The sequence below is a fragment of the Taudactylus pleione genome, unplaced genomic scaffold (assembly GCF_031769625.1).
Source record: "Taudactylus pleione unplaced genomic scaffold, aTauple2 ptg000212l, whole genome shotgun sequence".
Classification (NCBI taxonomy): domain Eukaryota; kingdom Metazoa; phylum Chordata; class Amphibia; order Anura; family Myobatrachidae; genus Taudactylus; species Taudactylus pleione.
The window spans coordinates 5,586,585-5,613,798 of record NW_028284614.1 but is presented as its reverse complement, the minus strand read 5'-3'; the positions used below and the strand labels follow the sequence as shown (position 1 = coordinate 5,613,798).

General features: G+C 42.1%; 1 protein-coding gene across 6 annotated transcripts in view; it reads right to left on the bottom strand.

Annotated features, from left to right (window-relative positions):
• BICD1 (BICD cargo adaptor 1) overlaps positions 1-27,214 on the bottom strand; it is a 215,580-nt gene that overhangs the window by 83,758 nt on the left and 104,608 nt on the right. For all 6 annotated transcript variants that reach the window (XM_088478276.1, XM_088478277.1, XM_088478279.1 and 3 more), the window contains exons 2-3: positions 24,968-25,180; positions 233-385 (exon numbers count right to left, since the gene is read on the bottom strand). In XM_088478276.1, coding sequence (XP_088334402.1) covers positions 233-385; positions 24,968-25,180 — 366 coding nt within the window. The remainder of the gene's footprint in view (positions 1-232; positions 386-24,967; positions 25,181-27,214) is intronic.

Genomic DNA, 27,214 nt, shown 5'->3' with positions numbered 1-27,214 from the left:
CCCAGGTGTATTCATTACCGGCTGACACATTTTAAAAGATCCACAGGTGGTGCTAATTATCTTACTTGTGATTCTAAAAGGAGACCTGGAAAACATGCACTGTTAGTGCTCCCTGAGGAAAGCATTTGGAAAACACTTCTCTATAGGCTAGTGATAGACATGCACTACTAACAATGTAATAACAATTACTAGCAATAATTGGCCATGTTTCCCCAGGCTGACAACAACATACCTGATTTTGCTTTAATGTGGAGACTAATTTCTGTAATGTAATGTTTTCCTCTTCCAGCTCAGTGTAATCCTGGAGAAGCCTGGCCTCCCGAAACTTGTACTCCCGGATCTCGTCTTTCATCCGCATTCTCTGCAACTCCAAGATTTCATTTGTCTACGGAAACAAAAAGTAAAATTCTAAATGAGGTACAAGATAAACACCTACTGTATAATCTATTGCATTCCATTTCTTTTCATATCATTTATATTAATTGTAAAAGACTATTGTAGTTTTCTGTTCAGTTCCATTAAACTTTTTTTTTAGCAATCCAACGTGCTCCAGTTGTTTTTCAGCCTAGCAAAGACGGCATCAGGATGAGCAAAACAAATAGAAGCTCTTTAAGTATAAACAGTAGTAATCCCTTGCCGAAAGGCAAACAGTCTTAAGTTAAGGGACATTTAGTGTCAATATTGTTTCAGGAGAGGGTTGGGGAATCATTTTTGGTAATTTCTGTAAGATAATCATGGCTAAGCATGATTCGTTATCTGTATCACTCAGTGAGCCCTTGATAACTTCTCAGATCGGGCTGCTCTGTCCGTGAGACTTTAGAATTTGGTTAGTTCTCTCTGAGTCCTGGGAGTGCATTGCTCTTTCCTGGATCCCGGCCACTTCGCTGGGAAGATGGGGACTTAATGACGCGTTTCGCCGCAAAGTGTATTATCATGGACCTGCTCCTCCACTGTATGATACTATGAGGAGAAGGTCTAAAAAGAAGTATGGTTCAGGCCCTCAACTGTAAAAATAAGAGTGCAACTGCCTCCTGTCATACCTCTCCTATCTCAATTAATTTACATACGTCTGTAAGTACGGTTAATCTATAATCATCTTTTATGGAATACAAAAATTTCCTTTGCTCAGTGTAGGTCCTGTAGCTCTGGGAGAGTGTTATCTGTTACTGTAACAAAAAAACACACACACACACATAAACACATCGAAATGCTTAAATAAATTCCCAGACTGAAGATCCAAACATTTTTCCCCTGACATAAAACTCATCACTTGTAGAATAGGGCCATTATTTTCTACATATCTTGGCTTTCAAAGTTCAAAACGGCAGTATATAATTAGTATCAGGAGTATTCCTTAATTAGGAACCAAGCAGACAAGAGAATTGCCAGGATAATATAAAGGGTTCATAAACTAAACTGCAATAACTATGAGTGATCAGTAGGGGGAGCTGAAGTTCTGCCAGGCTTTACATTTAAGAGTAATACACCTTGCAAAGCCTACTGAAAACATAAATTTACCTTTCTTTAGATTGTATCGTTATCTAATTTCAACATCTTCTCTTAATTGAGAAAAGATTATGGTGTTCACAAAATTTTTATTTCCCATGTATCTACTGTATATTCTTATTTTATTTTTAATTACAAAATACGTTGCTGGTTGTCATTAAAGCGTGTGATCTTATAATGCACCAAGAGAGGAAATAAGGACACATTTGGGATTCGTTCCTGCATCCCAGATACTATTACCCGGATTTCTTTCAAACAAATGGATTGCAGAAACCGTGTTCCAAAAATATAAATATAAAGGGAAAAGAGGTTCCTCTTTATGTTTAACCTGACAAACACACTGGATTGGTGCAGTGTCATTTAGTCGACGCCCCATCTAGTAAGCAGATATCCAATCACATGGTAATTTCACCATTGCCTCTTGTGTCAGTGATGTCACTAGTATATAGTGACTTGCAAGATTAAATATTAGCTCTGGCCACCATTTGCCTACCTCCAGGTGGGAAGTCGGGGGAACTTAGTGCGCAATATCACATTATCAGGACCCAATAATGCAAACTGCAACAAATTGTGTATTAAACACTAAAACCAGGAGGCTGATCTACTCTCCCAGAAGTGTGAGAAAATTTCTGTAAATTACCAACATTTTTTTAAAAAGTCTTTCCATAGGTTTTACTGTTGAGCCAGTGCACCAAAGCGCATTGTACTAAGGGCCTGATTCAGAGACGGACGCTCTGAAAGAGCGCTCGCTCTGAATCAGGGCGTTTTTTTTTTTTTTGAGCGACCTCCTGGCCGCTCGCAAAGCTGTGGGTGACCACCCACAGCTATTGCGAGCGGCCAGGATGATCCATCGCGACCATCGGGCTTGCGACGAGACCCTTGTGGTAGGGTCTCGTGGCCGCAAGCCCCAGAGAGCTTCTGGCTCTAATAGAGCCGGAAGCTCTCCCACTGACATCACTGGTGATGTCAGTGGGGCCGCCCACAAACGGCAGGCGTTCGCGTGGGAACGCTTCCGTTTGTGAAGCCACCCCCCGCCACGCCTTTTGTAGTGAGCCACGGAGTGAGTGCTTTTTGCGCTCTCGCTCCGGGGCACGCACAGTGCGCACGCCGCACGTGTGCACTGGGCCACCATCGACCCGCTTGCAAGCGCTATGCCCTTGCGAGCGGGTCTGAATCAGGCCCTAAGTGCGTCTACAAGGGTCTTGATGCACTACAACACCCATAACGCCATGAGTATAATACATTTTGTTTGCATCTTGAATACTCCAGAATAGATGCAGGTGTATTATCTTACCTAAGCAATAATAATAATAATAATAAAAATAATAATAATAATAATAATAATATATTCATATTAATAATAATATTCCACAGAACACTTTTTGAAAATTGCATTTATTTCTATGAACAAGTCCAGCTGTGGAGACATCACAGGAGACACGCTGTTAATAGGGCATCGTAAATTACCATATGAATGAAAGCAGGACTACACACAGCCTACACATTGCTGACATTCCAGGAACAGGCAAAAAAAATGGCATTGAAAAATATTCTGAGATAAGAAAAACAGATTGCGGGTTCTATTGTGCTCCTACAAAGGGAGAGGGTTCTCACGCTCCCCAAATGTTACATTGTGGTCAGGATGGAAGAGATGGAATATGAAGATAGTGCACTGTGGGGAACATTAACTACATTTTGGCAATTATTTCTCTTACATCCATTCTTGAAAGAAGTGTAATAATGTCGGGGTGTTTCAAGCAGGAAACGTGAACTAAAAAACTTTTTAGGAAAGATTTTTTTTTTCTAACCATAATTTTTATTGAAAAGGAGAATACAATATTATCGACAACAAAGTGTTAAAGATAACAAAAACATAATATATCAAACAACATCCATATTCACCTTACATTTTCATATCAAATTTGAATAAACAGAAAAAAAGAAAGTGAAATCAAGATAAAACAGAAACAAAAACAGAGGGGAGAGGGAGGTCATCGTATAACAATATCGCATTAGAACCCAACTGGGACCCATGGTTTAATTATTCAACCACTACTGTCCCTAGGATCTGACCTATATATAATTTTTTTAAAAAGAGCTAGGAAAGATTTTTTTTAAGCAAAAACATTTATTTTTCACTATATACAAAGACACATTTGGGATCTAAGGGGGTGATTCAGTGTGCACTGCCAAACATCGGGAATCTGCGCAGGACCCATTCTGCGTATGTGTATTATGGGTCTGCGATCACGCATGGAGGGGGAGGCGAAGGCCTTCATTTTCTCAAAACGGAGGCGTGTCGTTGCCGTTGTGGGGGAGTGGAGAGGCCAGGATCTAAAGTCGGCTGACGGATATTTCCTGGCCTCTGCGCATCTGCGGCCGCCGATAGGATCACAGATGATCTGATGCTGCGTCCTTGGATGCAGCTCGGATCAGTAATACATGACGCCTCCTGGTGCATTAACATAATAGTGCAATTGCAGCTGATTAACTGATATTTTATTTACAGGCAAATTAAATTATGCAGAATATGTTACACACAGTAGTGATATATATACTAGGTATAGTTATATATTTATGCTTCCTAAGAAATAAAACTTAAACAATTTAACACCCTTAGACAATTAATAACATGAATGATATGCTTGTAAGCATTTATAGTTACCGCACTTCCTCCTGCACAAACTTTGTGTTCTTCTGGACTCTCTGGACTCTGTGTTACATTATGCTGGCCGCTCTCCACACTGAGCTCACCATACCTGACCTCTCTTACATCTCCTCTATTCTCTCTCTGTTTTCTTTCTGTTCTCTCCCCTAGCTTCAAAACTCTGCCTTATATCCCAAACCTTATGCATTAACTGGCATATTATCACAGGTTTCAATGCAATAGGTAATTATAGGTTAGCCAGTTAAAACTCCAAGGAGTTGTAAATCATGTTTGCTGGCCCAGGTTGGATATTTCTGCTCAAACAACCATGGTGTCATAAAATGTGGAATTTCTATTCTTTAATATTCCTTTGTGTTTGATCTGTAAATATATCTGTTAAAATATCTGTAAATATAGCAGCTACATTGCCCATATTGTCATTGCCCCTGGCTTGGACAATGGATGAACTGGTTTTACGATTGCCGCAGGTCTGTTAGCCTATGATTCTGATCTTAATTATACGTATGGCATACACATCTGTGCATACCAGTGCCCATTCCATTGTTGTATGACATAAGCAGGAAAACTTGTTCAAACTGCCTCCCATTAGTGATATATTTGATGTACGTATTAGGGATGTGCAGGCTTGGATTAGTTCGGATTTTCCCGACAATTAGAATTTTTCCCGCCAAAAATCGGGTCTCAGAAAGAGGCAAAACATCATCTTTCATGGACAAACATCATCATTCCTGGACAAAAGTCCAAGAAAGATGACGTTTGTCCATGAAAGATGACGTTTTGCCTCTTTCTGAGACCCGATTTTTGGCGGGAAAAAAAAAAAATCTGAATTTGGCGGGAAAATCCGAGGTAAAAATTCTTATTTTGTAGTGTACTATTTGAAGATCAATAGGTTGCTTTTCTTGTTATGTGTTTATTACTCAAAATTAAATTAAGATTTCACATAAAAAAAGAACATATATATATATATGCATGAGTGTGAGTCTGTATGAATATGTGCGCGTCCATCTATTTTGTTTGTGTGTTACATGGTGTGTAAAGGTGGGTACTCACTAGAACGATATCGGGACCTCTAGTGTGTATGCACAATTGCGCGCTCCAGTGGACGACAAATTAGATAATTTCATTGACCGTACTCCAAGGTCAATCTAACGATATTGTGTGTGTCAGTGAATTTTAATGAAAGACGGAACAAGCTATTGTTCCGTCATTCATTAAATTGTCTAGTGTGTTTGGCCAATCTGTGATGGTCCGGGGCGAAGGGAAATCGCTCTGACCATCTGCACGATTGCTGCTCGTCCTAATGTGTACCCACCTTAAGAGAAGATCTCAGTGCAAATGACTTTTGATGTTTCGTTTCCCCATTGGAGTATATTGCATTTCAGAATTAGCTCTAAGCATTACCTAAAATGGGTTAGATGAGGATTAAAGAGGTATCAGACGAGGGTCATTTTCTGCAGGCTCTTTTTCATCTTCAGACATTCTCATGTCTCATTTATTTTTATTGCGTACGGAAAAGTGCAGCATTTTCATTTCTCAGCCTACGACTACCATGTACATGAGGGCGGCCATATTGCTTGCTTATCTGAGGTAAAGTAATAGTTACACTACAGACTCAATTACAGCCTGGGAATGCTATAATATGCGGTTGGCAATAACATCTCCTATTTAACACATTAATGGGCAGCTATGTTATCCTGGTGTTTCGCCTGCTTAATTAAGCAATCTCGTTAAAAATAGAAATAACGATCTCATACTTTCTATTAAACGGATTTGCTCTCTTATTTCCTGTACACTTTTTCTTTGGCTTGGAGGCAAAGAAACATTGAATAATGTTATCCTTCATTCTCATTAACAAAAAACACCCTCATTAGAATTCACAACATGGAGAAATAGATCACTGCTTCTTTTTTTTTTTGTTAATTAGTGAAAGAAATGCCTCACACTTGGCGTATTCTATACCCATAGGAGTGTCTGGAGCTCGGAGAACGGGAACTGTTTTCCTACAATAAATCAATATATGCAGAGTGGAGACTGATAGAGAAGTTAGACTGGTATAACGATCCTATTTATATACCTTGAAGTGAAAGTGCCTAATGCTTATACCGGGGTAGGGCCAGCAAGAGCAGAGCTGGCCCCGACCTGATTTGGTGCCCTAGAAAAGATTTTAGCTTGTGCCCCTTAAACGACATGGAGGATGGGCCACCATACCTAAGGGAACCCCCGCCAGAGCAATGGTGCACTAGGCATTCGCCTATATACCCTACGGCCATGGTCGTTCTGAGCAAGAGTTCGTGAGAGCTACTTTCTCTCATCAATCTTGTTTTTGCAGGTGAGCAATGACACTAGTACAGATAGACAGTGTCCTTATACACTGAGCATCTTTACGCCATACTGCACCAGAACTGGATTAAGGAAGGAGGCTGTGACACCTTGTACGGTATCCCGGTTCCTTTAGGAGTCCCTTGCATGACACATGAATGACACAATAGCAAAGGTTCACGTACTGTAATTGCATGTGGTAACATGCAATATAATATAAACCTGCGCCTGTGGTGGAAATGTAGCTCAACTGGCTGTGAACCGTGACCACAGCTAAGTGTGGCTATAGAGGGAAATTCAGAGTGTGGTATAGATTCAGACAAATAGAGGTGCATGCCACAAAAAGGGGGTGTTTAAGTCTATTTATTAGTTAGTAACACAGCTAGATTAGATGTGAAATGATGCAACTATGCAAATAGGCACTGATCCCCTGGAGGGGGCACGTGTGAGACAGGATAGTTACAGCATGTGTGCTGTACACTAGTGAGTAAGTGGTGATGGAGAGAGGGATGCTAGGATAGAGAGGCTGTGTTAGGGCAGGCGTCCCTGTCCCTTACTTGAGTCCCAAGTCCGGGGTTGATGTAAGAGAGTTAATAAAAAGTATGTTGAATTCGGTGAGGCCTCACCTTTCTTTAGTGCAAATAGATTTTTACTAGTTTATAATAAAAAAATGAACAAAAACAATTTTAGCAGTATATATACATATATATACATGTATATATCTCAATCAACCTGCAGACAGAAAGAAAATAGTAACATCTAAATATAAGACATAAAAAAAAACAATAAGGGAGAAAACACAAAATCATACAAAATAGTCTCTGATTAAATCAAAACAAAACCAAAGTAAAAAGGAAAAGAAGAGAAAAAAACAAAAATAGAGAGGAAAAAGAAAGAAAAAAGGGGAAATCAGCTCCGAATCCCACAAAGAACAAAAGAGAAAGAAAATGCATTCCGCCAAGTACAAGAGAACCAAATCAGTGCCCAAACCTATTGGCCGAGGACCAGAAGGATCCACATACCATAAGGAGGTACGGTAATTAATTAGGAGGGGGTGAGATGCGATAATATCCCCATAGGTCCCTGAGTCCTTGAAATCCAACCAGCGGAACCAAGTATCTCTGAAAACTGGGTAGTTCCCATTCGCAGAAGATACAAAATCTTCCATGTCCCTGTAGAAGTCAATTTTGGTAAATCAGTCATTAACTGTTGGAAGAGAGGAGGAGTGCCACCTTACCGGTATAACTGACTTAGCAGCGTTGTTTAGGTAGCAATACAGGGATTTTTTTATATCTGGAGGTGGAATAACCAAAACAACGGGTCAGAAGGAACCGGTTCTCCTATAATAATAGCGGAAAGTCTAAGAACCTCTGACCAAAATGGGTGGAGAAGGGTGCATTGCCACCATATGTGAAATGGGTTGCCAGGGGCGTTGGAGGACCGCCAGCAAATGTCGGTCACCCCAATCCCCATCCTGGAAAGAGTATCCAGACACCTATACCAATGGGATATTAACTTGTACTGGGTCTCCCGAACACCAAGGCCTCACCTTTCTTTAGTGTCCTGTATCCGCGTCATCTTCTTGATGATGATCCGGATCATCTGTCGGAGTGCATGCGCCTGCGCTAATGCCGGTGACCCTATGCGGTGTGCGCCTCACTTGGGCTGCTATCGACTACACAGCATCAAAGATGTCGTGAACCAGATAGGGCCTGCTACGGTTGTCCCGCTGGTGAGACCGGCCTGAAGACGGGGGTGTAAACCTTGAAACGCCGTTGGTAATAAAGGACTTTTATTAATCGGATTTACAAGTCTGCAGAGTGCCGCCTATTTTGCCTGGATATGATGAGTGTCGCATACACTCTAAGAAGGCACCACAGCAGGATTATTCAATATTGACTAGGAGTGCCGAGCTAACAGTCTATATACACACATATATATAGATTTTTTTTTAAATGGCATCAGAGTTCTGAACTTTGTTGTACTGGGCGGTGCCAAAGGAACAACATGCATATAAACAAATAAATAAATAAATATATATATATATATATATATATATATATAGTCCAAAAAGGTCCACACTCTCGTCTTCAATAATAAATTGCTGGGGTGACACACCAATATGGGATCACACTAATCCTCTTCATGCAAAAGTAGAAAAAAAAGGGGGGGTAGCACTCACCAGTCTTCTTAAAAACATCTCTTTATTATATCTCAGTAAAAATGTTACAACATTTCAAAATCCGACGTTTCGGTGCTGTGCATGGACCTTTGTCAAGGTTGACAAAGGTCCATGCACAGCACCGAAACGTCGGATTTTGAAATGTTGTAACATTTTTACTGAGATATAATAAAGAGATGTTTTTAAGAAGACTGGTGAGTGCTACCCCCCCTTTTTTTTCTACTTTTATATATATATATATATTAGAGATGAGTGGTTCGGTGTTGACTATATTCTTTTCGCCAATTTAGCGCAAGTTGAGATTAGTTCGGATTTATCTTATTGGCTCTGCAAAACATGTGAGACCGGATAGCCAATATGATGCCGTTTTTGAGATCTGAACATAACAGAGTAAAACCGAACTGATCATCTCTGATAGATAGATAGATAGATAGATAGATAGATAGATAGATAGATAGATAGATAGATAGATAGACAGATAGATAGATATGAGATAGATAGATAGATAGATAGACAGATAGATAGATATGAGATAGATAGATATAGATGGATATGATATATATATATATATATATATCATATGTATGGAAAATAGGTTTAAGAAGACATGGGCCTGATAGTGTAGTATTTAAAGGAACAATAACGAGTGCTCATAAGAATAAGTGTGCGTACCAAAAATAAACACTTTTAAGCTTATCTGGGTTCCAGAGATGAGTAGTCCACACTATATATAGATAGATAGATAGATAGATAGATAGATAGATAGATAGATTTAGATAGATAGATATGAGATTGGTAGATAAATAGATAGATAAACAGATGTACAGATAGATAATTAAGCAAGGTGGGTTGGCAGGGACTGTGACATGTGGGGGTATTCATGAAAGTTTGGAGAGAGATAAAATTGTGAGAGATAAAGTACCAACAAATCTGCCCCTAACTGTCAGTTTAAAGGCTGTGTTTGAAAATGACAGCTAGGAGCTGATTGGTTGGTACTTTATCTCTCTCCAAACTTTCATGAATACCTGCCATGGTCCTTACTGGCTGCACGTAGACATCTAAAACATTTTGCCAACACTAGTGCGTTTCTGTCAATCTGAAGCTTAACTGTGGATTTGCAGGTCACAAAGAAAGGGTTACGCTCTGTCTGACCTCCGAGTGACTCCCTGCCCCCTGTCTGCCTGCAATAACAGTGGCACAATGTAGGGTAACGGCAGCGCGATGAACACGTCATAATACTTTTTCGGAGAAGCTGTCTCATGATAATTATGTGAGTTTTGGATGTGAATTAAGCATAATAATATTAAAGGAGGTTTACAATTTTGTGAGTGCAGGAGACGGGCTGATAACCCACACCCTGGTAGCAAATGAAGGGCAGCTTCTGAATAGAGGAGGATTATAATACTGCCTCCTTCTAACCTGGAGCTAGGGATGGCCATCGACCATCGATGATCCAAAAACATTGATGGTTTATGGCCGATGTCAAATGTTTTTGACATCGATGTGGGAGTACCAGATAGTTTCCCTCCATTGATGTAAAAGCATAACCAAATGTTTTGGGTTTTTTTTCCGAGCATCGGGACATGGAGCATAGCCCCATCCCCAGCACCAATGAAGTCCCGCCCCCATGCTTTGATTGGCCTACGGGCCAGTCAGTCAAAAGACAGGGATGACCAACGGTTGGTGATGGTCATCCAGTCAATAGTTTGTAACTGTTGATGGTTACTTGCTAAATTACCATCAATGGTAACCATCGATGGTTACACCACCGATGGCCATCCCTACCTGATGGAGCTGCTGCTTGGCGGCATTCTAGCCGTGTATTTGATTATCCAATCAGCAGCTAGTTGCCATTAATCTAATAAAGTGTGGGCTTTCATACTAGAAGCATATTGGCTCACTCAATCAGGAGCTGGCTGTCATTTCTAGCAGTGTGTCGCATCATCCCATTGGGAGTCAGTATTCATTTGTATTAGTGTTGTTCTGTTGAATTGCAACTCTGTCAGACACACGGTAGCCCCTCCTTCCCATACAGCTGCCAATTACAATAAAGTCTGGGCCTTGCTACTTCAAGAAAATGGAGGAACTGACATTTCCAATGATGCCTGGGCACAACTACTACTTGTGTGAGTCCCCCATCGGAGTAATAGTCTGAGCCCTAGGGACAATCCATGACATTTCGCTCAGATTGCTTGGCACGGCCCACATGCTATATTTTTGCAACTTACAAGCTATTTTTACAATTGTGGATAACCACAAAGTGACATTCTTTATAATGTAAGCTCACACGAGCAGGGCCCTCTACCCTCTTGTGCTTCTCCTTACTTTACTTTAATCTACTTCTTACTCCCCACTTGGGCACCTAATAGTTGCTTATGCCCTGCTGCTTATCTGGGTGTTGTGGTCACTAATGTAGCAATGTATATTATCCTTGTCCTGTATTGTATTGTACTGTAAGTCACTGATCACCTATTTGTTTAAATACTTTGTAAAGCATTGCGTAACACTTGTGGCGCCATATAAATAAATGACAATAATAATAATAATAATCATTCTGTTCAATAACATCCTTTTGTCACATCAAACTGAAGTATAACCCCTGGAATATAGACACGCGGCAGCATGTCTTTATGGCTGTCAACAAGAAAGATATATCAGCTGGCACTCATTGATTGATTGCTACCCACGTTGGATGGTGTTCGGTTACCACAACGGCGGCCTTTATCTCGGAGAAGGATAGTGGTCACCTAATAACAGGACAGGAACTGACCAGCGACTGCTTAACGTAAGACTCATGTGTCCTGGGAGGTAACGTTTCACTGACTCTGAGAGGTCGTGACTTTGGTGGACTTTGGCTAAGTTTTTGGGTAGGATCCGATTGTCCTTCTTTCATTGCTACAGTATGAGAAATGTTTGTTTTTTTGTTATTACCCTTTGGGTCACCACAGTCTGTTCTGGTTTCCGTATTCTGAAACTTTTAGATGTCCGAGTCTCGCATTGTGGATAGAGTGTTGAATGAACGGAATCCCCTGGATGGGAAATCAAAGGAATGTTTTTGTGAGGGAGACAGAGAATTAAATGTTTCCTGGTCTATGTTAGGGCCAGTGATCCAATTTTCGTGGCAATTAAGAGTGTAGGTCATCTGCAGTTCCGAGACCTGGCTAGGGATGGTCATTGAACATTGATAGTTAACATCTATGGTTAACTACTGATGGCCGAATGTTTTGCCATTGATGGCAGACATCCAATGGTTCTCAGCCACCGATGGCAGACTAGGACCTCACAGTTCCCCCCACACCCCCCCACGACATGAAGCTTAGTGGGCCACTTATTGCCCACTAAACCCCACCCCTGATTCTGGCCACTGCTGCTGGCAGGCATGGTGCCAGCAGCAGTGGCCATCGAGGGGTGCAAACCATCGATGATTCACCATAGATGGTTTGTGCCATTGATGGTAATCACCAATGGAGCCAGCGATGGTGACCATTGATGGAATGCCTACTGATGGCCATCCCTAGACCTGGCTGCTTGCAGCTGGCTTGATCACATGACAGACTAGGGATTTTATCATTTACGGTAAACGTCACTTAGAGATGCAGCTGGCAGATTTGGATACAATTTGAGTCTAACTAAGTGAACATGTAATAAAAAAATAGTATTTTGATTTGCCTAGGTAGATAATACTCCCCATGCAAGTTAGAGGGGCAGGAATACGACGGAAGGTATAAATATAAAATGTAAAGGTCCACACTTATAACATGTGAGCAACCTTCCCCTTCTCAAACAGAATAGGAAACATGCTTTATTGTGTAAAAAGAACTCAGGGCCTGATTCAGACCCGGTTGCTCTGACAAAGCGCTCGTTCTGAATCAAGGCCGGGCTTTTATTTTTTTGTCCACCCACAGCTATAGCGAGCGGCCATGATGATGGTCGCGATAGTCAAGACCATCGCGACCATCGGGCTTGCAACGAGACCCTTGTGGTAGGGTCTCGTTCATCGCAAGCCCCAGAGAGCTTTCGGCTCTAACAGAGCCCGGAAGCTCTCCACTGACATCACTTGTGATGTCAGTGGGGCCGCCCCCAAACGGCAGGCGTTCTCAAGGGAACGCCTCCGTTTGGGCAGCCACCCCCCCGGCCCGCCCACCAAAGGGGCAACATCGACAGCTCGTCCCCTTTGATGCAAGACCCGGAGCGACGGATTGCCCGTCGCTAGCCGGGTCTCGCACATGTGCACGACGGAGCCGGCTCCGTCGTGCTCATGCGCTGTGGGCCGCCATCGACCCGGTTGCGAGCGCTTGCGACCGGGTCTGAATCAGGCCCACAGTACCCAGTAATTCTGCTATTAGATCGCAATCACAGTACAGCGGTTTTACTACATTTGTATAACTGGACGTATCTTAGACCTGTTGGGCAAGACAGATGTTGCCAGCAGCTGTGATCATCATCAGCTCACCAGGGGTTAAATACATGCAAGTGCATTTGCGCCTTTTAGGTGACCATCTTGGTCGTATTTCGTGTTGACATCCCGCACCATACTTTGGCCGTACATACACTCGCTCCATCCCCTGACCTGGCCCACTTGTCATAAGGGCAAACAAGAGCAAATTAGCTCCAAAAAAGCCACAACTTATGTTTACTAAATGCTAAATGTACGTACTGTTGACAAGTACATGGTTTTAGTCATGATAGGAATAACCAAACAGTGTTAGTAATGATGGGAGCTAACTATATGGTGTTAGTCATGATGGGAAACAACCATATGGTGTTAGTCATGATGAGAGATAAATCAAATGGTGTTCGTCATGATGGGAGACAAGAATATGGTGTTAGTCATGATGGGAGACAACCATATGGTGTTAGTCATGATGGAAGACAACCATATGGTGTTAGTCATATTGGGAGATAACCATATGGTGTTAGTCATGATGAGAGACAACCATATAGTGTTAGTCATGAAGGGAGATAACCAAATGGTGTTAGTCATGATGGGAGATAACCATATGGTGTTAGTCATGATGAGAGATAATCATATGGTGTTAGTCATGAAAGGAGATAGCCATTTGGTGATAGTCATGTTGGGAGATAACCATATGGTGTTAGTCATGAAGTGAGATAACCATATGGTGTTAGTCATGTTGGGAGATAGCCATATGGTGTTAGTCATGATGGGAGATAACCATATGGTGTTAGTCATGATGGGAGATAACCATATGGTGTTAGTCATGATGAGAGATAACCATATGGTGTTAGTCATGATGGGAAACAACCATATGGTGTTAGTCATGCAAGGAGATAGCCATATGGTGATAGTCATGTTGGGAGATACCATATGGTGTTAGTCATGAAGGGAGATAACCATATGGTGTTATACATGATGGGAGACAACCATATGGTGTTATTCATGATAGGAGACAACCACATGGTGTTAGTCATTATGCGAGACAACCATATGGTGTTATTCATGATGGGAGAAAAACATATAGTGTTAGTGATGATGGGAGATAACCATATTGTGTTAGTCATAATAGAAGATAACATTATGCGGTTAAGCTGGGTACACACCTAACAGATATATCTGCAGATCGAGTGATGGAAGATGGAAGATATCTCTACAGATGATGGTTGTTCATACACATTGAACAACCATCATCTGTCATCTGGCCGGGGGTCGCGCCGTGACCCCTTCCCCGCGGCCTCCACTGCAAGTGTACAGACGGTCGGCTGATCACCCGCACACACAGCACGATGGACAGATATATCTGTAGATATATTTGCCATTGGCTGTGCAGCACAGCCAACGCGATATGTCAGTGAACGACGTTGTTCACAGACATATCGCTGGTACACACTGGCCAACGCACACAAGATATATTGGCCGATCGATTGATCGGCTAAAATATCTGCCAATCTGTACCCAGCATTAGTCATGATGGAAGATAACCATATACCCTATGGTTATCTTCCATCATGACTAATGCGAGATAACCATATAGTGTTAGTCATGATGAGAGATAACCATATGGTGTTAGTCATAATATGAGATTACCATATGGTGTTAGTCATGATGAGAGATAACCATATGGTGTTAGCCATGATGAGAGATAACCATATGGTGTTAGTCATAACAGGAGATTACCATATGGTGTTAGTCATGATGGGAGACAACCAATTGTTTATGCCATTTGTACAAGGGATTGCTAGGGTAATGATTGGTAAGAAATAAAAGTTGAATGCTGCAAGACAGTTGTGCAAGTGGAACCAACAGTATACAGGCCATAGGGGATTTGTACTATCAGTCGGTTTGTCAAAAACACAAACAACAGCGCCTTTGACCAATGACTTTAAAGCAGCAACGAAAACAATCGGTCAAAGGCGCCAATGATTGATGGCTTTGACAATCCGACTGATATACAGTCAGGTGCATAAATATTGGGACATTGACAGAATTTTCATATTTTGGCCTCTATTCACCACCACAATGGCTTTGAAATGAAACAAACAAGATGTGCTTTAACTGCAGGCTTTCAGATTTAATTTGAGGGTAATTACATCCAAATCAGGTGAACGGTGTAGGAATTACAACGGTTTCTATATGTGCCTCCCACTTTTTAAGGGGCCAAAAGTAATGGGACCATCAACTCAAAAGCTATTTCATGGACAGGTGTGGGCTATTCCCTCGTTATTTCATTATCAATTAAGCAGGTAAAAGGTCTGCAGTTGATTCTAGGTGTGACATTTGCATTTGGAATCAGTTGCTGTAGACTCTCAATATGAGATCCAAAGAGCTGTCACTATCAGTGAAGCAAGCCATCATTAGGCTGAAAAATCAAAACAAACCCATCAGAGAGATAGCAAAAACATTAGGTGTGGCCAAATCAACTGTTTGGAACATTCTTAAAAAGAAAGAATGCACCGGAGAGCTCAGCAACACCAAAAGACCCGGAAGACCACGGAAAATAACTGTGGTGGATGACAGAAGAATTATTTCCCTGGTGAAGAAAAACCCCTTCACAACAGTTGGCCAAATCAAGAACACTCTCCAGGAGGTAGGTGTATATGTGTCAAAGTCAACAATCAAGAGAAGACTTCGCAAGAGTGAATATAGAGGGTTCACCACAAGATGTAAACCATTGGTGAGCCTGGAAAACAGGAAGACCAGATTAGAGTTTGCCAAACAACATCTAAAAAAGCCATTACAGTACTGGAACAACATCCTATGGACAGATGAGACAAAGATCAACTTGTACCAGAGTGATGGGAAGAGAAGAGTATGGAGAAGGAAAGGAACTGCTCATGATCCAAAACATACCACCTCATCAGTGAAGCATGGTGGTGGTAGTGTCATGGCGTGGGCATGTATGGCTGCCAATGGAACTGGTTCCCTTGTATTTATTGATGATGTGACTGCTGACAAAAGCAACAGAATTAATTCTGAAGTGTTTCGGGCAATATTATATGCTCATATTCAGTCAAATGCTTCAGAACTCATTGGACGGCGCCGTCCAAAGCATACTGCAATAGCAACCAAAGAGTTTTTTAAGGCTAAAAAGTGGAATGTTATGCAATGGCCAAGTCAATCCCCTGACCTGAATCCGATTGAGCATGCATTTCACTTGATGAAGACAAAACTGAAGGGAAAATGCACCAAGAACAAGCAGGAACGGAAGACATTTGCAGTAGAAGCCTGGCAGAGCATCACCAGGGATGAAACCCAGCTCCTGGTGATGTCTATGTGTTCCATATTTCAGGCTGTAATTGCCTGCAAAGGATTTGCAACAAAGTATTAAAAAGTGAAAGTTAGATTTAGGATTGTTTAGTTTGTCCCATTACTTTTGGCCCCTTAAAAAGTGGGAGGCACATATAGAAACCGTTGTAATTCCTACACCGTTCACCTGATTTGGATGTAATTACCCTCAAATTAAATCTGAAAGTCTGCAGTTAAAGCACATCTTGTTTGTTTCCCTTTCAAAGCCATTGTGGTGGTGAATAGAGGCCAAAATATGAAAATTCTGTCAATGTCCCAATATTTATGCACCTGACTGTATATGTATATATATATACTACTATTTCTTACTACAGGCATTTGTGAAAATATATTTTCAGTGGTATTCAGGGATTGTCTGGTATACATGTAGACCACAGATTGCTGTTGTGTGGGACAATGTAATGACTTTGTGTCTGTCGACCTTGACAATGTTATCAGTAATGTTTGCCAAACAACAAAAGGAATGGGAGACATTTTTTTTAACCTTTAAATTACTGCAGTAACCTACATGTAACTAAAAGGGTTCTGCGGAGCAGTGCAAATAGATTCATATTTCATCAGTATTCACAATTCCTAAACTACTGTTTTGCATCTTTTTGTTTCATATGTATGAAGATTTATGAATGTGTAATAATTTGATGCCATGCTCAATTAATATGTGTACAATATGCATTGTCTTTAATGCTCTGTTACATTAGTTTTTGTTGGGATGCAGTCATAATACTGACCGCGGGGATTCTGGCGCTCAGTATCCCGGCGCCGGAATCCCGACACCTGCCAGAATCCCGGCATCGGCATCCTGAAGGTAAGTAGCGGGGTTAGCGTTAGGTACTAGGGGGAGGGTTAGGCACTAGGGGGAGGGTTAGGGTTAGGCACTAGGGGGAGGGTTAGGGTTAGGCACTAGGGGGATGGTTAGGATTAGGCACTAGGGGGAGGGTTAGGGTTAGGCACTAGGGGGAGGGTTAGGCACTAGGGGGTGGGTTAGGATTTAGCACTAGGGGGAGGGTTAGGATTAGGCACTAGGGGGAGGGTTAGGATTAGGCACTAAGGGGGAGGTTAGGTTTAGGCAGTTGGGGGGAGGTTAGGTTAAGGCACCGGGGAGAGAGGGTTAAGGGTAGGGAGAAAGGGGGGGGGTTCGGATACTGACTGACAGGTGTTGGTATTCTAACCATGTCGAGATAGCGAGCGACGGCATCCCGTACCCAACCCTTTTTGTTTATATTTCCTGATAATCAGTGTAAGTTATAGTACAGGTACTGGAGAGCATCTACCTGAGAACAGCCCACTCATGCTTCTGTTTCCATCTGCCCTGTACGAATGATTATGGACAGAATGTAATAATTTTCAGATTTTGCAGCAACTCAAAATTGGTGAATTTTTTTTGCAAATTTGGCCACCAAATCACTGGGTGTCATAGCTGGCAATTTGGAAGATGAGAAGTCAAATTGCTGCTATGTGCGGCAATTTTAAAACCTACAGTATACATTGCTGGTGGCTTGGCCAATTCCGGGGTGTTTGCGCTTGGAAATAGAAGAAATTTCACCCCTCCCCACAAAGTGACACAGTGCTAATGCTTATTGTGGCAATTTTATTGGTTGGGGGGAGGGGACAGCATAGGGTTCCACTGCTATACTGTGATGTAGCAGATCCTGATTTGGCAAAAATAAAAACAACAACAACAACTAAAAAAACACTTAGACGCCACAACAAAGAGCAGCATAGCATATGGCGGCTTATAAGCCAGTCATTAACTCACTCTGATCAGAAAATCAGAAAAGCCGCTGTGATTGGTTAGGATCCACTGTTTCTAACCAAATAAAGTCACGTTTTTATGCTCAATTGGTTAATGAGGAATGTGTGTTTTTTTTTTTTTATATATTTTGTTAAAGTGTCTGTGCTTTTTTTTTGCAGGTGGACTACAGATTCCAGCAATCCCTGAATGTCAGGACATGCTGGCACTTGTTTCCTTAAGTACAAGGGAGGACGAACAAAACTTCTGAGTATTGTCTCAGCGTTTGATGAATCTAGCAGCACTGTTTGATTAATATGTACATTGCAGTTTTTTAAATAGTTCTATGTGGGTGTGTGTGTGTGTGTATAATTTATTTTTGCCTACTCATTGTTATCTAGACATCACTGCATTTCCCTGCAATTGATCTTTGCTGCACCTTTTTGTGCATTAACTTCTAGGGAAGACTCTGGCTGGTGCTTAGAACCTGATGGGCATCGCCGGCAGTTTGAAGGGTCAAACTTTATTTGACCATGGATTTGCTGTATGACCAACTGTTTCTAAATCACGATCCCTCTGCAAACCTATGATCTGTCCCAGGACATATGCAGTCTTTTTTTATTTTTTTTATTTAAATAGGTATTTTTTTTAAATAGGTGATTTTTCCACTAACCAGTACTAGGCTTTACTAGCCACAGCTGGCGGCACTATAGAGTAGGGGACACTTGGAGTGGGAACTAGCATCTAGGGTTATTCCCCACATCCCTTGGGCAGTGGATGTGAGGTTAAAAAAATGTTAGTTAAAAATTATATTTGTCTTTATACAGAACACTATAGGTCCCAGTTAACCATTTTATGCCCAACTTAAACAGCTGCCAGGGCATGAAGGCACTTGTAGAACTCTGTTCCAACATGCCCTGGCAGACAGAGCCCACTGGCACCTGCAGTGCATCTAAAAAAAAAAACCTTTTTAAAATGATGACACAGTGTAGGAAAAAAATCTTTGTAACCACTCCCCACACATTCCTCGTTCCCATCTGCATTACTCACTAACATCCTTTGGTACTTGGCAAAACAAAAACCCACATGAGACTACGCATGACTACTGCTTATGAGGCCGCATGGCAAAGGGCAGGTTACTGCCATAGGAATGAATAGGAGGGCTTCAATTGGTCAAAGCATGGCAGCTCCCACATTCTGACCAATCAGAGTTCTCCTATATTTAATGGACCCTTCTAGGTTCTGCTATTGGCCACCAGATTGTGTACAGACCTTGCCTTATCTGCTACCTGCCCTGACCTTGGCCTGTTAACTGAACTTTGTGCTGTATCACTGCCAGCCCTGTACCCAGTCCACTTAAATCCAGCACCTGGGATTGTACACAATTGCCCCTTTGGACGAACTAGGAAATGAAACAGTTTCCTCTATGAAAATAATATAATAAGAAATGGCCCAAAATAGAAAAGTGCCATTACAAAATAGATTAGTCTAGGCTTAGAACATATATTAGCCACACAAGGTGGTATCTGTATGTTAGTGCAGGAATATTATTCACATACCATAGCTTATGAAGGAGATATATGAAGGCACACATTAGAAGTAGTAAGTTGCAAAATAAACAATATGGCGGTGGAGCAGAGGTAGAGGTGAATGCAAGTTTGTTTTCCGAGAGCTTCGCTGCTCCTTCACTCAAGGTTCAGTAGGACATATTAATGCTATCAGCATTTGCCTTGGCGTACAACTCAGCATGCAGGGGAATGCCAAAATGCATTCAACTGGGCATCACCCCAGTAAGTGGTGATGGGATTTATGTAACTGTTGAATTTTTCTCAGTGTTTTGCAAATGCATATGGGATGTGTAAGTGAAGATACAGCAGGAATTAGATCATGATCCATTCCGTGACTAAGCAAGGATTAACTCGGACAGGAAAACACCTACTGCCACCATGGTGTCGATGGATAAATAGTCACGCTGCTGGCTAGGTGTACTCATTATGAATTATTGGTTAGTAGGTCTTATTGGTCAGTAGTTCTTTCCTGGTCCAATATGGTTAGTCTCTGATCACAAGACATCACCAGAGTGTTGTTTAAGAGTCCTGTAACCTGAATCCACCAGCTCTTTGGTGAGTGTATGATTTGTGAAGATAAATTCAACCGACAGGGGGATCAATGCAGAAACTGGGGTTGGAAGAATTCAGGTGGTCAGTCTGTACATGGCTACCATTAACAGGTTAAACAAACTTCATTGAGTGATTGGCAGCCACAACATCTATAGCTCGAGATATTGGAGCACAAATGAAAAGGAGGATTTATGTTCAAGCCGGTCTTACAGAAAATATGGATGTCCCATATCTATTCAATCGATTTGGCAAAGCACCATGGGAGATGCAATATCAGATTTCAATTCTTTTGTTTGTAGCTAAACAATACGTTCCTCACAGTTCTATGTTGGCTGGATGCTGCTTCCTTAAGGATAATCAATAAGGTTAATTTGCTCACATTGAATCCAATCAGCTTTTACATGACTAGTGAAAGTTGCACAATGAAAGTAAGAGTCTGATTGGTTACTGCGGTTCAGTGCAAATCTTGCACCCAATGTAATTCTAACAAACCATCTGCAATATATTTATGGATATTTTTGCCTTAGAATGACTTTCTAGTCCAGTGTTGGCTAACCTTGACACTCCAGCTGTTATGGAACTACATAACCCAGCATGCACTACTACAGTTTTGCTATTAGGGCATGCTAAAACTGTGGCAGGGCATGCTGGGATATATAGTTCCGCAACAGCTGGAGTGTCAAGGTTAGCCAACACTGTTCTAGTCGCTTGTGCGATCCATCATGCAGCAACTTTAATATATATATATGTGTATTTCTAGTTTATTACTTTTGGACATGGCATAAAGCTGATATCTTGGCGTGAAACAGTACTATCTCGTACAGAAGAGCAACAAAAACGGCAACTCTACCTGATGATAGTAAGATGTGGCTGAAAAGCACAGAAGAAAGCATAATAAAACTGTGTAAAGACCGCAGGACATCTTGTACTAGCAAAAGAAAGAAAATCATTGGATGCAGGATGGTCTATTAGGGGAATATTTACTAAAGATCGATTCTGAACGTTTTTTGATTGATTTTAATCAAATTTAATTTGATTTTGTGTTTCAGGGTCTAAATCACACATTCACTAAGAGATGATTGATATGGTTAAAAAAATAATAATTATATAATAAATCATCTGTAAGTAAATGCATGATTTAGACCACAAAAATCAAATAAAAATCGCTAAAAATCGACCTTTAGTAAATATACCCATTAGAATCTCCTCTCTTACTATAAGAGGTGGAATCTGACTCTCAAAAATCCAAAATAATTTCTGACCTGTAATACAAGCACACATTTCTTATTGGAAGTTGATTTATACACAGTGAAATGTCTCCAGATCAAAGTTTATTAGTTATCGACTTATATATTGATAATACATTTCCCTAAATTATTAATTCTCTGAGACAGATAGCTATAGCAATAAAATGCTGAAATGTAATCTGAAATCCAACCTTTCAACCTGGACGCTTTTTGATAGCCATAAGTTAATGGTCTGTAGAGTGCAGCAAACTTTTTGCAATAAATAAAAAAAAATTCACAGTCTTTCTGGCTGTGCTACGAAGATCTGCAGAGAGCTCGGTATACTATATTATCAGGCGCACACAATAGCCGGCTGAAATCCCCATCTGAAGAAACTTTATTCCGAATGTGGCCCCCTCTCCCTAATATTCAGCCATTTTTCCAAGGTCTCTTCTGCTAATATAATACAAGATGGGCAAATTAATTTTGATATTCAATATAAAATGGCGGTGGATGGAATGTGTGAATGGGAGGTCCAATTGTGAGCCGGTATCTCTTGCTTGGCTTGTGACTAGGGTTATCCTTCGAGGCACACTTCATCGATAGGTGATGTTTTTTTAATCACTGGTAGTCCATCCATGGGTGGTTACCACGATGGTGCACAACATGGCCACCCATACATTTAACTTCGCCATCACACCTCCTTTGCTGGTGTGCGATTGGCCTCAAACCAACCATAGTCAATGGGTATACCATGTTGTGCTTGGCTTCCCGCTCCCAAATCTCTCCCCAGAAAACCATCTAAACCTGTTTTTTAGAGGCAATGTCAAGGAATCGAGGGAGTGTCATGAAGAAACTGCTGCAGATGAGTGATGTGTTAGTGAGGACAGGGCTGCATGTGACCCCAGCGCTCTAACTTATGGAGCATACACACGGTCAGATTTGTCAGATGAACGATTTGAACGATTTTATCATAGATTTGAGCGATTTTTGACTGCTTTAAAATGAATGGAATCGTCCAAGTCTGACTGCAAACACATCAGAAGTCAGATAACGTTATCTGACCATCGGGAACGCGCATCGTTCAAATCATTCATCTGACAGATATGTCAGATTTTCCTTCAGATGTGAACGATTGAACGATTTTTTAAATCGTTATCGTTCAGATCTGAAGAAAAATCTGACCGTGTGTATGCACCATAAGAAAATATTCCTTTATTTCCACTCAGAGGCAGCATAAATGTTACTAAGTAACAATAATAATCAGTAAATCACCTTATGAACAACTGAGCAGATACTAATTTATAACATAAAAGTAGAATCATGTGACGTTCTCGCTTAGATATGTTTTAAATAAAACTTAGCCTGACGAAGACAGGACACAACCATTCTGTGTTAGTCCCATCAGTCTGTCTCTCTATAAGTACAGGCTTCTCAATATCGCATCAAACTTCTAATGGGGAACGTAATGATGCATGTTCCAGGATCATAGAGACTGGTTCTAATGAATGAGAAAACACATCTATACGCAGGGGAGTATTAATAGAGGAGGGGGCCTGTGTGAAGTCCCTGTCTAGGCCCCCTCCTCTCCAGTGAGCAGGCTCTGGCGCTGTGCCAATCTACTGCTTATGCGGAGGTCTCCGGGAAAATGGTGCAGCGTCCATTTTCCCACCAATTTTTTTTTACCGTGCATGTGCAAATCGCCAAGAGAATGGGCGCCATGCAGCACTATCGATGCGTGGCTCCGGAAAGTATTTTAGCACATGGGTGTGTGGTGTGGCCCCCCCTAAAGCCAGGGGCCCCTGTGCACCGCACACCCTGCAGCCATTAGCGGCAGACCACCGTCTACACACGTGTATCAGCGAATATAACCAACGCACTTCATTGTACTTCAAAGGGGGCAACTGTACTTTAACAAAAGTTTTTCGTGTTTCTTAACTCCAGTAATGGCCTCAGAGACCCTGCAGCCGCTCAGGACCTGTCGACGTGTATTGATTTTTCAGTGCATTAGAACAGAATGACATTTCAGATCTCAGGTCATGGTCTTGTGCCAGTTCTCTCATTTCCCTGATATCATGGCAGATACTTGCAAATCAGTTCCCAGCACAAAGGCCATTCCCGCAGTCTCTGGAGCAGGAGAGTAGGTTGTAATCGGGGACAGCTAATGCGGCTAGGCAGTGTGTAATGCGGAGGCTGTTCTCCTAATATTAGTAGGCATTTGCCACATTAGCGGGTGCTATAGATCTTTGGACGTGCTTTCATTTTTTTCTTAAGTTACTACATGTAAAAATCCATCCAGCTGACCTATATGTCATACGTGGTGGTGACATTTAATGCAGAACTCAGAGATGGTCACTGGGGTGTAGAAATGAGGTGGCTGCAAAAAGCACCCTTATCCCCTCTAAGCCTGGGGGTGCCCGATCACTCCTTAGTGCACCTCCTCCTAGAGCAAATCACACTACTTAGCACAATATTACGCAAACATAACCTTAGAATTCTCACTGAAGTGAAGAGTATTTTATGAGCAGAGAGCACTGAGCTTGTGGGAGGCAGTGATCTGTCCACGTGTGTGTATGAGGACGAGGATGCATGTGACAGGGGCAGTGACATGATGTGAGGAGGGGAATGGAGGCAGCAGGAAGCCACAGACTGAGAATTATATAGAGGACGGAGCAGGGTCTCCCAGCAGCACAGAGTATATCAGGAGATGAGTGATGTGTTAGTGAGGACAGAGCTGCATGTGACAGGGGCAGTGACATGATGTGAGGAGGGGAATGGAGGCAGCAGGAAGCCACAGACTGAGAGTTATATATTGGGAGGAGAAGGGTCAGAGCAGCACAGAGTATGTCAGGAGATGAGTGATGGGTCAGTGAGGACAGGGCTGCATGTGACAGGGGCAGTGTCATGGTGTGAGGAGGGGAATGGAGGCAGCAGGAAGCCACAGACTGAGAATTATATAGAGGACGGAGCAGGGACCCCCAGCAGCACAGAGTATATCAGGAGATGAGTGATGTGTTAGTGAGGACAGGGCTGCATGTGACAGGGGCAGTGACATGAAGTGAGGGGGAGAATGAAAGCAGAAGGAAGCCGCAGACTGAGAGCTATATATTGGGAGGAGAAGGGTCAGAGCAGCACAGAGTATGTCAGGAGATGAGTGATGGGTCAGTGAGGACAGGGCTGCAGGTGGCAGGGGCAGTAACATGATGTGAGGAGGTTGAATGGAGGCAGCAGAAAGTCATGAACATTACATAGATGAAGGAGCAGGGTCCTCCTAGCAGCACAGATTAGTGACGTCAGGATTCTGTGAAACTAATGCTGGATTATTCTAGTGTAAAATTCACCTTTAAGTGACGCCTCCAACTCGCTCACATTTCGTATGTCTTCACTAAGATTAAATTAACAACTACTGTGATGCGTCCAATACAACAAATCAATAAATAAGAATAAGTTACCTCTTTTAAGTCCTGGACCAGGGCGGTGAGACGCTCGTTTTCCCCTTGGACATTGGTGATGACGGCTCTGCTCTGCCTCACATCGTTCTGCATCTCCAGGATTCTCCCCAGGTAATACTCCTCCTTGGATGCAGACTCCTGCAGTAGGGTCTCCTCCCGGGTCTCGCCATCTTCTGCGACCTTGCGGTGAATGGTGAAGGACTGTCCGAAGGCCTGGGGAAACAGAGATTACAGTTTTAATTACAATCAAATAGACATATATTGAGAGAGAGCCTCCTCCACCTGCTGTCTGATTGGTGGATGACCTGTGCCATCCACCAATCAGTAATCTGCTGCATGGCCATGCATGAAAGGTCCCCCCTACCCTCCCCCTTGAATCCGCCAGTGTTATTTATATATATATATATATTATATATATATATTATATACAGTATACACATAGCATTACATAGTGATGAAAAGATACCTTAAAGCAATAATATTGGTACTGTTATCAATAAGTAACAAATTACACAGAGCTTTACAGAGAACATTTAACCGATCACCTTAATTTCTGCCCTACTGCCGCTTTCATTCTAACAAGAAGATGTTCCAGTCTCAGAGACATAACTGGCGAGCGAACAAATTTCTTCTTTCGGCGGCTATTATGGGCATGGAACCGCACTTCCGTCCTCAATCCACGTCACGTCCAGGTCCTTAACACGAAGGGGAAATATCATAAACCCTGAACAGAAGCTCCAGTGGCCGTTTAAGTTACCTCACTACATCAGTGATCTCATATTTGGACCCGCTGGTGCGGCCGAGATAGAGTGGATGTGGTCATGCCCTGGTGTGTCCACATCCCCAGTTTACGACTTCTGAAGGGATGGGCCACCTCATGGGCTATAGAACTCCATTTAATGGGCAATGACTTCCAACTCCCTCCCACCACCACTCAAAATCGAGACAGCTTGGAGGTACGGATATATACATCAAGAAGGAAGAGGCCAGACAGCATCACGGCATATGTAGAGGGTCAGATGCCCTAAGTGGTAAAGATTGAACCTTCTAAAGAGGACAACAAATCAGATTCTACCTATCATTTTATAGACTCTAGTAAATGAAAGCTAATAGCTGATTGGTTGCTATGGGCAGCAAAGGGTTTGATGCATATCCCCTTGAATGTTAATGTCCAAGTTTCTACAGGTGGCCACTGCCCATGTTAGAGTGTAAAGACAAAATAATCAAATTTAATATGTGATGATGCCCATCTATATGCCCATCTAAAACTGCTTTTTCTGTGTATGATTTCTTGATTTTCTACCCATTCGTAGAGAATATCAGGACTGTACAAGGGTCACTAATGTAGAAGAATACGGCAAAGTGACAGCAAAAGGAGGGAATTGAAAGAACGATTGCTCAGAGTGCCCAGCTGTGGTAGATGGCAGGATGGCCCTAGGAGGACCCATTCATAAGCAGAATGGCAAGATCCTGGACGCAGATGAAACCACTACTCATGGGTCATAAGAGAGGCCTAGTACAGAGGCCAAGTACAGAGGCAAGCGACGGGTCAGAGACGCAGCCGGTGGACGTCTCCGTACAAATTTAATCTCCTGCGCCATTAGCATATATCCGCAGTACCGCTGCGTGTAAAGACGCAGTCGCCATGTAAATAGCGTCCACCTCTGTAGCAAGCCCTAAATCTTCAGCATATCAATTTAGGAAGATTCTATTGTCCATTTTCCAAATTAGATGACTTATACATTTATTTACCATGGCAACTGGGATTAATCTCGCAGTAGGTGATGTCTATGTGGTTCCATTTAATTGGCCTCACACAGGGATAGTAGTCCGTTAAATGTCAACAAGAAACAATTATTACATAAAGCATAAAAGCAACAATGGAGCATTAGGTGATGGGAAGCGTGCGTTCGGCTCATCTGTGTCGCAGCTTTGCGGTGTGCTCAGTGCATGTCTGGTCAAAATGGGCGGAGATTAAAAAAAAAGAGCGGAAAAATAGCGTATAAATAGCGCAGATAGGGGGAGATGCTAAACCTTGACGAGTGGTAAAGTGTAAAGAGATAAACTACCAACCAATCAGCTCCAAACAGCCATGTCACAGGCTGTGTTTGAAAAATGAGTTAGGAGGTGATTGGTTGGTACTTTATTTCCCTACACTTTATCTCTCTCCAAGGCTTAGTGCATCTCCCCCATAGCATGCGCCTGCCAGCATGCATACACTTCCGCATCAGCAGCATATGCCCCTGA